The 12,624-nt window shown below is 37.4% G+C and overlaps 2 protein-coding genes and 1 long non-coding RNA gene across 5 annotated transcripts in view; 2 read left to right on the top strand and 1 right to left on the bottom strand.

Moving 5' to 3' along the window:
• Window positions 1-3,406, bottom strand: part of OGN (osteoglycin) — a 23,358-nt gene extending 19,952 nt beyond the window's left edge. The window contains exons 1-2 of the mRNA XM_036311223.1: window positions 3,146-3,406; window positions 891-984 (exon numbers count right to left, since the gene is read on the bottom strand). Of these exons, the coding sequence (XP_036167116.1) occupies window positions 891-984; window positions 3,146-3,295 (244 nt within the window). The 5' untranslated portion in view covers window positions 3,296-3,406. The remainder of the gene's footprint in view (window positions 1-890; window positions 985-3,145) is intronic.
• Window positions 1-12,624, top strand: part of LOC118657345 (centromere protein P) — a 255,966-nt gene that overhangs the window by 85,992 nt on the left and 157,350 nt on the right. The gene's annotated exons all lie outside the window — the stretch shown is intronic.
• Window positions 3,199-12,624, top strand: LOC118657347. Its single transcript, XR_004967990.1, has 3 exons — window positions 3,199-3,311; window positions 8,080-8,160; window positions 12,501-12,624. It is a non-coding gene; the product is annotated as an uncharacterized LOC118657347 (long non-coding RNA).

Here is a 12,624-nt window from a genome sequence, read left to right as displayed (position 1 = left end):
CTTTGTTGGGTTAATTTGCATAGTTGCTCTGATTGGCTGGTGGGCGTAGCGGGGTGACACAATTTGCATGTTTCTCTTTTATTAGTGTAGCTAAACTGAAACTTGAAGAAAATATTCTAAGTCGGAAATACATTTATTATGCCTAACCTATTGAACATCTTAGCCTAAGCCTAGATAGTTTCTACTGAATGTGTATTGCTTTTGCATCATCATAAAGTAAAAAAATGTAAGTTGAACTATCATAAGTTGATGACAGTCTGTGTAACCATCTCTCCGTCTTATGTGACTTTCTTGAGGGAAAGAGTTACATTTTATTTACCTTACCCTCAGGCTATACATAGTACATAAGCTCCTCAACTTACGATGGGGTTACTTCCGGACATCATAGTGTAGCCTAGCCTACCTGAAATGTGCTCCGAACACTTACATTAGCTTACAATTGGGCAAAGTGCCCAACACAAAGCCCATTTTACAATAAAGTGTTGAGTATCTTGTGTAATTTATTATGAGTATCACTTTGGGGCCATTATAAAGTTGAAAAATTAAGTCTAAATGTACGTTGAGGACTAAGTTTAAAACTAATCGGTGTTTAATAACTGTTTCTTGAATTGATTTTACATAGACAGAAAGACAGACTTTGTAGGGGCTACACTGCATTAGCTTTGGTTGTTCCTGCATGTTCCTATTCCATGTTTCTCACTCCTAAGAGGGGGTGGGAAATGATGTGCACTCCTAACATGCCTATTTGACTTTGTTCTTGGAGATAGAATTCTATTATTTGGGGTTACTCTATTCAGAGACAAGTTTTGATTACTATGAAGACTAAAATTCCATTATAAGCTGTTTTTTAAAGCTTCTAAAAAAATAGATGATAGACTGTTCATACTTACCATCATTTTCTTTTTTGAGGGGTAATGATGTTGAACTCTCATCTTTTTGTAATTGAAGACTTTTATCATCAGGTGTTATCATAGATTCTTTTTTCTATTAGAAAAATAAAAATGTACTATCAAGTGTGAGAAATCTAATTTTCACCATATAAACTGAGGGATATGGACAACATCTGTCTTCTCATAGTCACATAATGGCATTTACTTTATGTTTTATATACTTATTAAAATGTAAAGAGTTGTTTAGCTTGATTTTACTTATACTGTGGGCTCCTTGAGTAAAAGAACCAGGTCTTTTAAAAAAATTTTGATATCTTCAAAGGCCAAACTCTGTGCTTCCTAAATGTCAAATGTATTGACATTCCAAATGGGATCTAGGGGAGAATTCTATGCCTTGGAATTAAAGATTTTCTGAGGTGGAACCTAAAATGAAATTAGTGTCTTGAGATTATTTTTATGTGAAGTAGCTCTTTTAATTATTCATATTCTGCCATGTTGGCCTGTACTAAGCACCAGTCGTGTCCTACCTGGACAGCCCTGAGTAGGCTCTCTTTGCCGCTTCTGGAAGTGACCTTTAAGTATATATGCACGTGCATTAAGGCCTTGGAGTCCTTTCATTCTAGCCTACCCTCCACACTCAGACCACCGGTCCAGGCTGTTAGCTCTAGGAGAATTGGAGTCTTTACCATTTACTCTCTTTCGTATTCTGGGAGGGAACATGTTCTGCCATTAGACTAGAGACTATACTGTGTGGTGCCCTGGTTTCTGTACCCTTCAGGAGCATTTTCCCCTTTTAGTCTCGCTCTCGGCTCCTTCACTTTCTCGTGTGTTCTGGTTGAACAGTCCCTTCCACTCTCTTTGTATATTAAATACCATTGAACTCTGCTCCACTTCGTTTATATTAAGATAGACTTCTAAAGCAGCATAAAGAAGTAAAACTGAGCTTCTTTTACTTATTACATGTTTTGGGACCAGGGACTTTTCAAAGTATTCTTTTAACTGATTGATAGATTCAGATCATACATGTGAGCCAATAGTTTATTATTGTGATGGGCCTTTTTAAAAAAAAAATCTGAAGCTATAACTAGTTATACCTATCTTTTTTGTCTTCTTGTTAGCAAGAATAATACTAGCATATTAACTAACTTTGTTGACAGAAAATGTGGTGTTAACATTTACTCGTGTGTGTGTGTGTGTGTGTGTGTGTGTGTGTGAGAGAGAGAGAGAGAGAGAGAGAGAGAGAGAGAGAGAGAGAGAGAGAGAGAGAGAGAGAATGAAAGGAAAGAAAGAGGGGGGAGGGAGAGAAAGGAAGAAAGAAAGGAAGAAAGAAAGAAAAGGAAGGAAGGGAGGGAGGGAGGGAGGGATGGATGGGGGAAGGAAGAAGGAAGGAAGGAAGGAAGGAAGGAAGGAAGGAAGGAAGGAAGGAAGGACAGACTTAATAACTGGACACTTTATAAATCTTTGCCATCTTATTCATACTGGAGAAGAACTTTGAAGAGACCGACATTGTTAAATATTTGGCTGCATTTCTCATTTTTCAGTGTGTGTGTCACACTATAGGCAGGCGAAAGATACTTCTGTGATGTGTTTACTTTGTCCTTACCCAGTTGTGTGATAAAACCACAAGTAATCACTTAGCCCATATAAGTGAGTATGAAAGATGTGGTAGAGTATTAACTCAAGTTGGTACAAACTGATAATCTAAATCGTTGAAGCTGATTTAAACAGAAAGCCCCATATTAAGTAGTTTTTCATTTTTGATACTCTCTATAGTTGACATCTATAAATTTTGTGAAATATTATATATACCAAAATGACAGTACTCTTCTATTTATTTTCTTGAACCGCTTCTTCCTAAAATAATAAACCTTAAGCTGGTAATTCATCTTTATTTCTCCTAATACACATCTCCTATTTTATTTTGAAATAACATAATATCCAAATATAGGGCATTGTTTAACACTACTTAATACTATAAATTCCAACTGGTCAGGGAGTATCTTAAAGTTTAGTTTTGCTTAAGTATTTATGTGTTGGTTACTGTAGATACTGTTTGGTTACAATAAGTATGATTTATTGAGGCATGCGTTCTTTAAAAATATAATCTTAGGGACACTTATTTTTAATTAATTTGAAACACTTAAAGTGCTTTTTCTTTCCTCTTAACCTTATCAGACACGTTCAAAAAAACAAAAGCATGCAGTTAAATAGGCTAGACTATTTTAGAAGTGAAATTTAGAATGGAAATAAGGTACCTTAATATTTTTTCCATCCAGGTATTGATCCTCATAATGTCGAGTAAATAAAATTTCTTCAAAATTATCGGTGTTCTGCTGAGTTGGTGGTGCTGGCTTTATCAGAGGCACAAACAGTAACAGGAGAAGTGTAGACTGCAGAATCTTCATTTTAACAAAAATTAAGGTGACTGGAAGTTAATAAGCTAGTGGCCTGCTGACTGTAAGACAATACTCCTTTTTCCATGGAAGTAAAATCCAGACCATCGAAGCAATATTTAAAAGCTTAGAGGAGTTTTTGGCAGAGTATATGCAGTAGGGGCCAGAGAACAAGTATTTAACCCTTAGTGATCTTAAATTACATGCTAAACGTTTTTATGTTTCAGTGATATTCTGAAAAACAGTTTCAGAAAATGATTTTATTTCTTTTCTATCAAAAAATCCAAGCAATGTTGATAATTTTAGTTTCTTAATAATTAAGTGCCTTGAACACAGTACTTTTATGAACTTGAAATCTTAGAATACCTGTAGTATAAATGGTTAACATGAAGGCCCAAGATCCTGTCTCATGTGAGCTTAAAATATCATATTTCAACTTTGCTACTTTATAAGAACTCTTGATTTGTATTGGTATGAACAAAAACAAGTTTTAAGAAAAGTTTTAAAGTTTAAACTTTAAATTTAACATTGTAAAAAGTAGTTATTAACACTTTTAAAAGTTGTACAAAATGTAGGAAAAGCCATAATTTTAATTTTCTTAGTTTTTCATTGTCATAGGTATCACTGTTTTTAGTTAATAAAATAGCTTTATCAATTTAAACTATGAAAAGTAAAAAAATAGTATTGCAGACTAGAAAAAGATAGAAGTTTTAATCAAGGATTAGAGAAATGTAATAGGTAAGATTTAGGCTTACTGGTGGATTTTATCTGGTGGTACACATTTAAGATTTTTTCTTAAATAATTTCAAACAGAATCACTCAGAGTTGCTGGTGCTGCATTGTAAATGCCATTCATCAAAAATCAGTGGTTAAAAATGAATAACAGGGTCGGTGATGTTTGCAGCTCTGTGTTCTTGCCTGCAATGGATATTAAAGTTATGTAATGATTTACACTAAAGTGTTAGTTAAAAGTAATTGTTTGAGGTAACTGGAACATTAAAAAATTAGAGATAGCCTTTACATTTATTAAGACTGTTAGGTGAATCACATTTTAATGATATTTAAAATAATACTGGGGAGAGGGGAGTCTACCGTTGTAGCTATTATGAAGTTTTTTTGTGGTTTCCCTCAATAGATGTTCATGTCTGCGCATAAGCACCAAGTGGGAGGGTGAATGAAGAAAGCTGTGGATTGATTTTAAACTGCTGAGTAGAATTTCAGGGCCCAGCAGCTTTAAAAGCAGTTTCCATGTGGTAGAGAGCTTTGCCAACATTCTTTCTCTAGGCTGAAAAGTAATGGCTTGCACTCGAGAACTGTGCTTACAATATTTGTAACTGTTGTACTCAGTCTGCTTATACTAATTATTGTAAGTTTGCGTTGTATTTACCTTGTAAAATGAATACTAATTTTTTGTGAACATTAGTTTATGAAGATGACATAGTTGTAAAAGCATGCTTTTCATTTTAATGTTTTCACAGGACATAAAACATCTGTTTTTGAATGAAATAAAATAGCAAACTAAAGCATAGTGTATGATCTTAATTTTATGAGGAGTAAAAATACTGTTCCAGACTATAGTTAGTTTAGAACCAAGAAATTTCCAATGTAAAAATTAGTTTTAGTTACATATAAAATAATTCAAGTGCCATAGTTAGCTTTTAAAAAGCAGCTTTGATTTATAATTTGGGGTTTGATAACAAAATATATTTTTGTTTGCTAAATGAGGGAAACTGTATAACTATTTAATATTAAATTTAAGGTTAAAGAGTCAAGTGATATTATCACTCTTTGTTGCATTTAGCAATCAAGGTAACATTTCTTTCTCCTCTAGGCTAAAAATCTAGTAAATGTGCATGTGGATAAATATTAAAAAATAGAAAATGAAACAATACTAATTTGTTCTCTTTTTCTATTCAAAACTGGTCTAAGGCCCTTTCAAATTAAAAATTGGATAAACTAAAACTTGATATTTATGTTTTTATTTGAATGTGTATTATTTCAAATTTAGTTGTGATATTTTCTGGGTTTGGTTAATAAAAATTGTCAATTTCATGGCTTATAGGGTACAATAAAAATTTTAAAGTCTTTGAAAATATCTAATGAAACAGAAGATAATGATGAATGTAGAGAATTGAATTGGATATATATTAAGTGTCAGATTTAGAGAATCTTAAAGATTCATAGTTTTACTAATGTTTGATACTTTGTGCTACAAAAAAATTTGTGGATTATAACTTTCCTTGAAAAGTTATGGCCAGGACTACACTTTGATTGGGATTTATTCATTTAGTAATAGTTTAGGGAGCAGTCATTCTCTGCCAGAACTATGCATGAGAAAAACTCCCCTCAAGCAACTTGTAGTTTGTAAATCAGCAGGAAAGTCAGCACACAAACCATAGAATGCACAGTGGGACCTCCTACCGAGAAATGTGCAGAGTTCTGTGATAGCCTGAGAGGGTGAGGCCACAGGGGCTGCACCAACCTGACTTACGGAGAGAAAAGAAAATAGGTGACGACTGGGGATGGAGACAGAGGGTGATGTCTAGGAAGGGTAGCATCGCATAGCTGGGGAGAACATTTGTTTGTTGTATGTGGCTGGAGCTTGGAGGAGGGAGAGAAGTTATGAGTGGATGGCACATATTAAGAGCTCAGATAAGGGACTAGAGGTCAGATTAAGGAGAGTTTTGTACCTTGCTAAGGTGTTTGGGCTTTATTCTATAGCCAGTGAGAGACCACTGAGAGATTTTTTTTTTAGCTAGTGAGTAATATGATCCTATTTTCATTTTAGAAATATCCCACTAATGTTGCATTTCTGACGAGTACCACTACTTGTCTATTGTATTGGTTATGTATTACAACTTTAGTGGCTTAAAATAACATACATTTATTATCTCAGAGTTTCTGTGGGTCAGGAGTCCAGGCATGGCTTTGCCTGGTTCTCTACTTCAGGATCTTACCTGAAAGCTGCAATTAAGGTGTTGGCTGGGGCTGCACCCTCACTTCAAGACTTGGATACAGTAAAGGATTTGCGTGTGAGCCCACGTGGCTGTTGGCTGAAGCTTCATGCAGTATGTGGAATTAAGAGCTTCAAGTTTCTTGCTGGATGTTGGCTGAAGGCCACCCTTAGTTCCTTGCCACGTCACCTCCTCCATCAGGCGCTCCTAACATAGCAGGCTGCTTCTTCACAGCTAAAAAGGAAGGTAGTCTTGCAGTAAGATGGACATTGTAATCTTTTTAGCAATCATGCACACATAATCACATATATGCCCTCACCGTTGCCATGTTCTGTTGGTTAGAAGCAAGTCAGAGGTCACAGCCACACAGACGGGGAAATGACTACACAAGGCAAGCTTCTAGAGATATTCAGACTTGCACTGGTAAATAAACGTATCTTCTTGCCCAGAGTTAGCCAAACAAAGTTTGAGGGCAAAGTCCCCAAGACCATCCTCACTTACACCAAGTTCAAGATTAGGGGGGTTCCCAAAACCACCCTCACATATGATAATTTGCCAGAAGCTAGATTCATGGAGCTCACTGAAAACCATTATAGTTGTGGTTTATATACATACATATCAGCCAAGGGATACATTAGGTAGAACATAGGAGGGTTCCAAAGTGCAGAGCTTCCATTTTTCTCAGGTGCGTTACCCTCCTGGCTTTGATGCGAGACAGCAAACCAGAGAAATGCTCCCAAGCCCCACTGAGAGGTTTTATTGGGGCTTTATTACATTGTCATGATCGATTGAATGTCCAAGTGGTTGAACTCAGCATCCAGGTTGACAGATTGCATGACCCAAAGTCCCCATCCTGAATCACATGATCTTTTGGTCTCTTTCTGACATGGCCAACCCTGTATTGGGTATGACTAGTTCACCCTAAGATGTAATGTGATGACCCCAACTCTAAAAGATATTGGTTACCTCCTAAAAGCTAACAGCTAAGCCCAGACCTCTCGTGGGTATAAAGTTCTTTACTGTGCAGTTCCAAGAATAAAACATGTTTGAAATTTATATTGTTTTCTGTTGTACAGAGAACTATTATATCCTAGTAGAAAGCTTTTAGCTTTCACTGCACCGTAATAAAAGATAGAAGTTGTCTAAGACTTAAGAGCAGGCATTTATCCAAAACTGAGTGAGTTTTCTCTATGGAGTTCTTTTTGGTGCCCCTATTGCATTATCCTTGGTGTCTTTGTAGGGGTTTATATTGTTGAAGGTGTGCGGTTGGGCAGTTTGTTCTACCTCCTAATTGTTCCTCAACAGCAGGCATGTATTGAATAGAATAGAATTTTGGAAACAAGGGTTTTCTAGGAGTTGTTTGTTTGTTTTTGGAGGAGGCTTAGTTCTACTGACAAAGAACATGTAACTAACAAGTGGATTGCATTTCAAAAACTACAAGCTCGAAGAATCTTTTTTCTATTTTCTTCATCTTTCTAACTTTATTGGAAGTAGTATAATTTAGGAGTCAGATCACATAAGCCTTAGTTTTGTTCTGTTTTTAACCTTCCCTTGATCTTGGTTATAATTCTTTATCTTCTTTATCTGTTGGTCTAGATAGAATCTATTCTAGCCCCTAGGGTTTCTCAGCCTCAGCACTATTGAAATTGTGAGCCAGAGCAGTGGTCGCCAATGGGTGGTCCGCGAACCGCTGGTGGTTCATGAGGTCCAAATGGTTGGCGACCACTGGGCCAAATAATCCTTTTGGGAGGGACTGTCATGTGTTTTACTGGACCTTTAGCAGGTTCCCTGCCTTCTGCTCACTAGATGCCAGTAACTCTTCTCCACTCACTTCTGCGGCAGGACAACAGAATGGTCTCAAGGCATTGCCAAGTGTCCCCTGGACGGCAAAATCGCCCCTGTTGAGAGTCACCCAGTGGCCAGGTATTTATAGACTCTTTAAATACAAAAATCTTGGAATATTTCAAGATTTTATGGGAAATCTATGGTTTGAATCTCCATCTCAGATCTCATACTTATGCCTGAAGCCCAGTCAGTTGGTTAACCCAGAACTTCTCAAACTAAAGGGTGACATTTAAAAGGAGGGAAGTATGACTCAATATAAGGAAGAGTTCATGTCAAAATGTATCATATTTGTGAGTTTAATTTTTTCTGTAGTACATAAATCTTTATATGGTGAATTTGCAACATATTTAGGTTTTAATGACAGACCATGTCCATGATTATGTCATATTTATTTGCTAGCCATAGTTATATTTATTTAGACAATTGGAACATATAAAAAACTTTGGATTTTTAGCTGCTATGATTTAATTTTGTTTCCAGCTGCAAGTATGCTCTATTTCTAAGGTTTAGACAAAACAGATTGGGAATCAGGAAATGAGTTTGGTTTAGGGGTCATATGAATTCTCTGCAATAGTGAAAGAATGCAGAAGAGACAGGTTTATTTCTTCCGTTTTGTTCCCATGGAGGTGGTTAGTGTGTTACATGATATGCACTCTCCATTTTAGTTTAGTGGCTCCACTTAAGAAATAAAGGCAAAATGTATAGTGTTTCAGTTAATATTTAAACACAAGCTAAACATTCTCAACTAGTATTATTGTGAGCAAATTTACGAAATACTCTTTATTTTTATTTCTTTTCTATAAGGATGTTGGGCTTTTATATTTATTAAGCTTGGGTTCATGGTATGATTGGATTAGTTAATAGTCATACAGTTCAGCCTAGTAGCTAATGTAACTAATACTTTAAGGTGTAATAAGGAAATAGATGAATTTTTATCTTTTTCTTTCCTGTTATAAATATCAGATTGACTGGGTTTATCTGTAGCTCTGGTAGGTATCTGCAGTTTTGATGTGCAAGTTGAAGAAGTCCTTTATTCTTCACTTTCTCCTAAAGAAAGCATTGGGTGTTATTTGCCCTTTTTGTTTAGTTTTGTTTTTATTTATTTTTTTTATTTTTATTTTTATTTTTATTTTTTTTAATATATTTTATTGATTTTTTACAGAGAGGAAGGGAGAGAGATAGAGAGGTAGAAACATCGATGAGAGAGAAACATCGATCAGCTGCCTCCTGCACATCTCCCACTGGGGATATGCCCGCAACCCAGGTACATGCCCCTGACCAGAATCGAACCTGGGACCCCTCAGTCCGCAGGCCAACGCTCTATCCGCTGAGCCAAACCGGTTTCGGCTAGTTTTGTTTTTAATGAGAAATAGTTGGGGCGGGCTCCTTAGAGTATATTCTTAGAATAACAAAAGAAGGTTGTGAACTTGTCTTCTCCTGGGCCCTGCGGCTGGAGGCCTTCTGTGCTGTGTCGCAGTGCAGCCTTGGGAGGGAGCTGAGCAGAGTGCAACTCTTCCTCCCAATGCACTGCAAGGGCTTGACCTTGCTGCCTCCCTGGCAGGCTGTCCGTGTGCTCTGCAAGGTTGAACGAGTAGATGGCTATTAGAATAGGTTTGTTGCCTGTATGTGATGTAAGCACCCCCCTATCTCCTAAGGAAACTTGAGTCAAGTCTTTCTTGTTCACTGATCTTTTGTATGAGTAGAATCTTGGAAGGAACCTGAAGAGTACTGATCCATTCTAGGGGCTCAGAGAGAGCACCTACATGTGCAAAAGGCAGCTGACTTTTGGGGAGCAGCTAGATGCAGCAGGTGCTGGACGGACATGCTGAAATCCTGGTTCTGGCTTGCTGGCTGCCTGTGACTGACATGGGCTTGTTACATTTTTTGTTATGTACACTATTTCTCTTTATCCTTATAGCAGTTATATAAGAACCACCTTCCTTATGGAAATGAGGAAAGGGAAGCTTCTAGAATAAGTAACTTTCTGAAGTTAGCTAGCTCAGAACTATGAAGTCAGGCTTCTACCCAGGTGCATCTGATTTCAAAAACCTTGTTATAAATTGCTAGATTGTGCAGTTTTATTCTTCGCTAAGGTTGTTCTTTGAGGATGAAAATGTATTTTCTTTTATCAGTTTATGAGATAAAAATAGAAGCTCCAAAATTCTGAAAATTGTAGGGCTTTGTTTTTGTTTCGTAAGAGTGAAGAGGTAAAATAAGGAATTCCCCTATCTCTATATTAATCTCGCCCTGGGAGTGTGTTTTCTCCACTCTGACCAGTCAGTTCCTACTCACTTGAAGCCTTCTGCTTCTCTACCACGTCCTGGTCATCCTCAGGCAGCAACATCACTTTTCATAGTTTCTGCCACTTTAGCATTTGATTTCTTTCCTCCTTGTGTTAGAATTAGTTGTTTGATCGTCTTCATTAAAATTTTTTAACAACAGCTTTATTTAAATAATTCACATCTCATACATTTCACCCTTTTAAAGTATATAATTCAGTAGTGTTTTAGTATTTTCAAACTTGTACAACCATCATCACAATAAATTTAGAATATTTTATCACCCCATAAAGAAACCTTCTACCCATTATCTGCCTCTTCCCACTTTCCCTCTATTCCTCTTCCTCCTAGCCCAGGCAGTCAATTATCTCTCTCTTTCTCTATAGATTTGCCTATTCTGGACATTTCCTATAAAAGAATGATAGATTATGTGGCCTTTTCTGACTAATTTTTTTACTAGCATAATCTCGTTATGGTTTATCTATGTTGCAGTGTACTACTTTATTTCTTATTTTGGCTGAATATTTCATTGTGTGGATATACTACATTTTGTTTATCAGTTAGTTACTGAAAAGGGGACCTGGCCCTTGGTGGGTCTGCCTAGGGCCAGCCGGTAGTGTGTGGGTTCTTGAATTTGTGCAGGAAATAATTCACAACAGGAGCCCAGGTAACCATGAGGGAACGTTTATTAAAGCTGGGACAGTAAAACAAGAAAGGGCTTAGCATAGAAGCAGCAACAGGAGAGCCAGGCTGGGCTGCCTCAGGTCTCTGGGAAGGCAGAGAAAAGGGGGCCTTGGGAAGGGGTTCAGGGGTGAGCCTGGGACAAGCTGCCAATGGTTGCAAGCCTTGTTGGGGGTCCTTTAGGGTTTAGGAGGTGCCTGCCTCTGGGGGAAGGTGGGGGAGGGAATTTCGGGAGCTGCTCCTAGAGGAGACAAATGCACGGGGTCCTTTGTCTCACAGGGGAGCCTTAGCGGAGGTGTCAAGGGAGGGTTCCAGCAGAATATTCGACAGCCTTCCAGGTGGGCTCCTCCAGGGCTGTGGTCCCCCCTGATGGGTCATTGCCAGGGCCGGGGTTGTCAGTCATCACAGCTGGTCCTGGTGTCGCCCACCTGGTTTTGCTGCTTTTCTGGGCCTGGAGCTGAAGTACAACCGAAGCCTAGATGTTATCTGTGGGGAGGGGACCTTGTGTATCTGTGTAAATTGCTTCAGTGTGTTTAGCTGTTCCACCTGTCTTGGCTCACTGGCTTTACCAGTTGATGGACATTGGTGTGTGCTTTCTGTCTCTTAATGGTTAATACTGCTATGAACATTTCTGTGCATGGTTTTGTATGAACCTGTGCTCATTTTTCTTAGAGATGCACCTAGGAAATAGAGTTTTACATGTCTGGTCTTCACATATTGTCCTAATTGCTATGTCATAGTGATGGATTTTTTAAGGATCTGCCAGACTGCTTTCTAAAGCAGCTTTACCATTTGATATCCCTATCAGTGCTGCATGAGGGTTCCCCTTTTTCTACCTCCTTGCTAATACTTGGTATTTTGTCTTTTTATTATAACTATCCTGTGAGTGTGAAAGGGTATCTCATTGTGGTTCCCATTTATAGTTCTGTGATGGCTCTTCAGTAATTTTTAAATTATTCTAGGTAAGAAACACTCTATTAATAATTTCTTGTGTCTTAAAACACCCACAGTATTTTCCACATATTAATTCATAATAAATTTCTACATTTATAATCCTATTTTTAAAAAGTGGGCTGTCCCCACATCACTAGCATTTTGCTCTGGCTTTTACCCTCACACCTGTACCTTATATGTCTCAGTCCCACGTAGGTACTCCATTTCTTGACCTCTCATTGCTAAGCCCTACACACCAAATAACTTGATGAATGTTAATTAAAGGAAAGAATGGAATGTTGTCTGTTCAGTTTGGATTGTGGAGCTAGTTCCTGGGGTCAGGTGGATACTATTTCTGCTAAATGCTAATAACTTAAAGTTATAAAGAGCATCAGAGGCTTCATTTAAACTGTCACTTCCAGAAAAAAAAAGACAACTTGAAAACTGCTTCTAAAATAGAGTGTTACATGTCTGGTCTTTGCATATTGTCCTAATTGTTGTTTATTCTTTGGATTTTCTGTATAGGTCGCCCCACATTTGTGTGTTTATTTCTTATTTGAGGAATTCTATGCAATGTTAGCCTAATAAATCAAGAAAGTTCATCAAAGCAGGTAGATCATCTCTATTATAAGGTATAGTTAAAATATTT

The sequence above is a fragment of the Myotis myotis genome, unplaced genomic scaffold (assembly GCF_014108235.1).
Source record: "Myotis myotis isolate mMyoMyo1 unplaced genomic scaffold, mMyoMyo1.p scaffold_m19_p_52, whole genome shotgun sequence".
Classification (NCBI taxonomy): domain Eukaryota; kingdom Metazoa; phylum Chordata; class Mammalia; order Chiroptera; family Vespertilionidae; genus Myotis; species Myotis myotis.
Note: the sequence above shows the minus strand (reverse complement) of the source record. Positions and strands in the feature narration are given on the sequence as shown.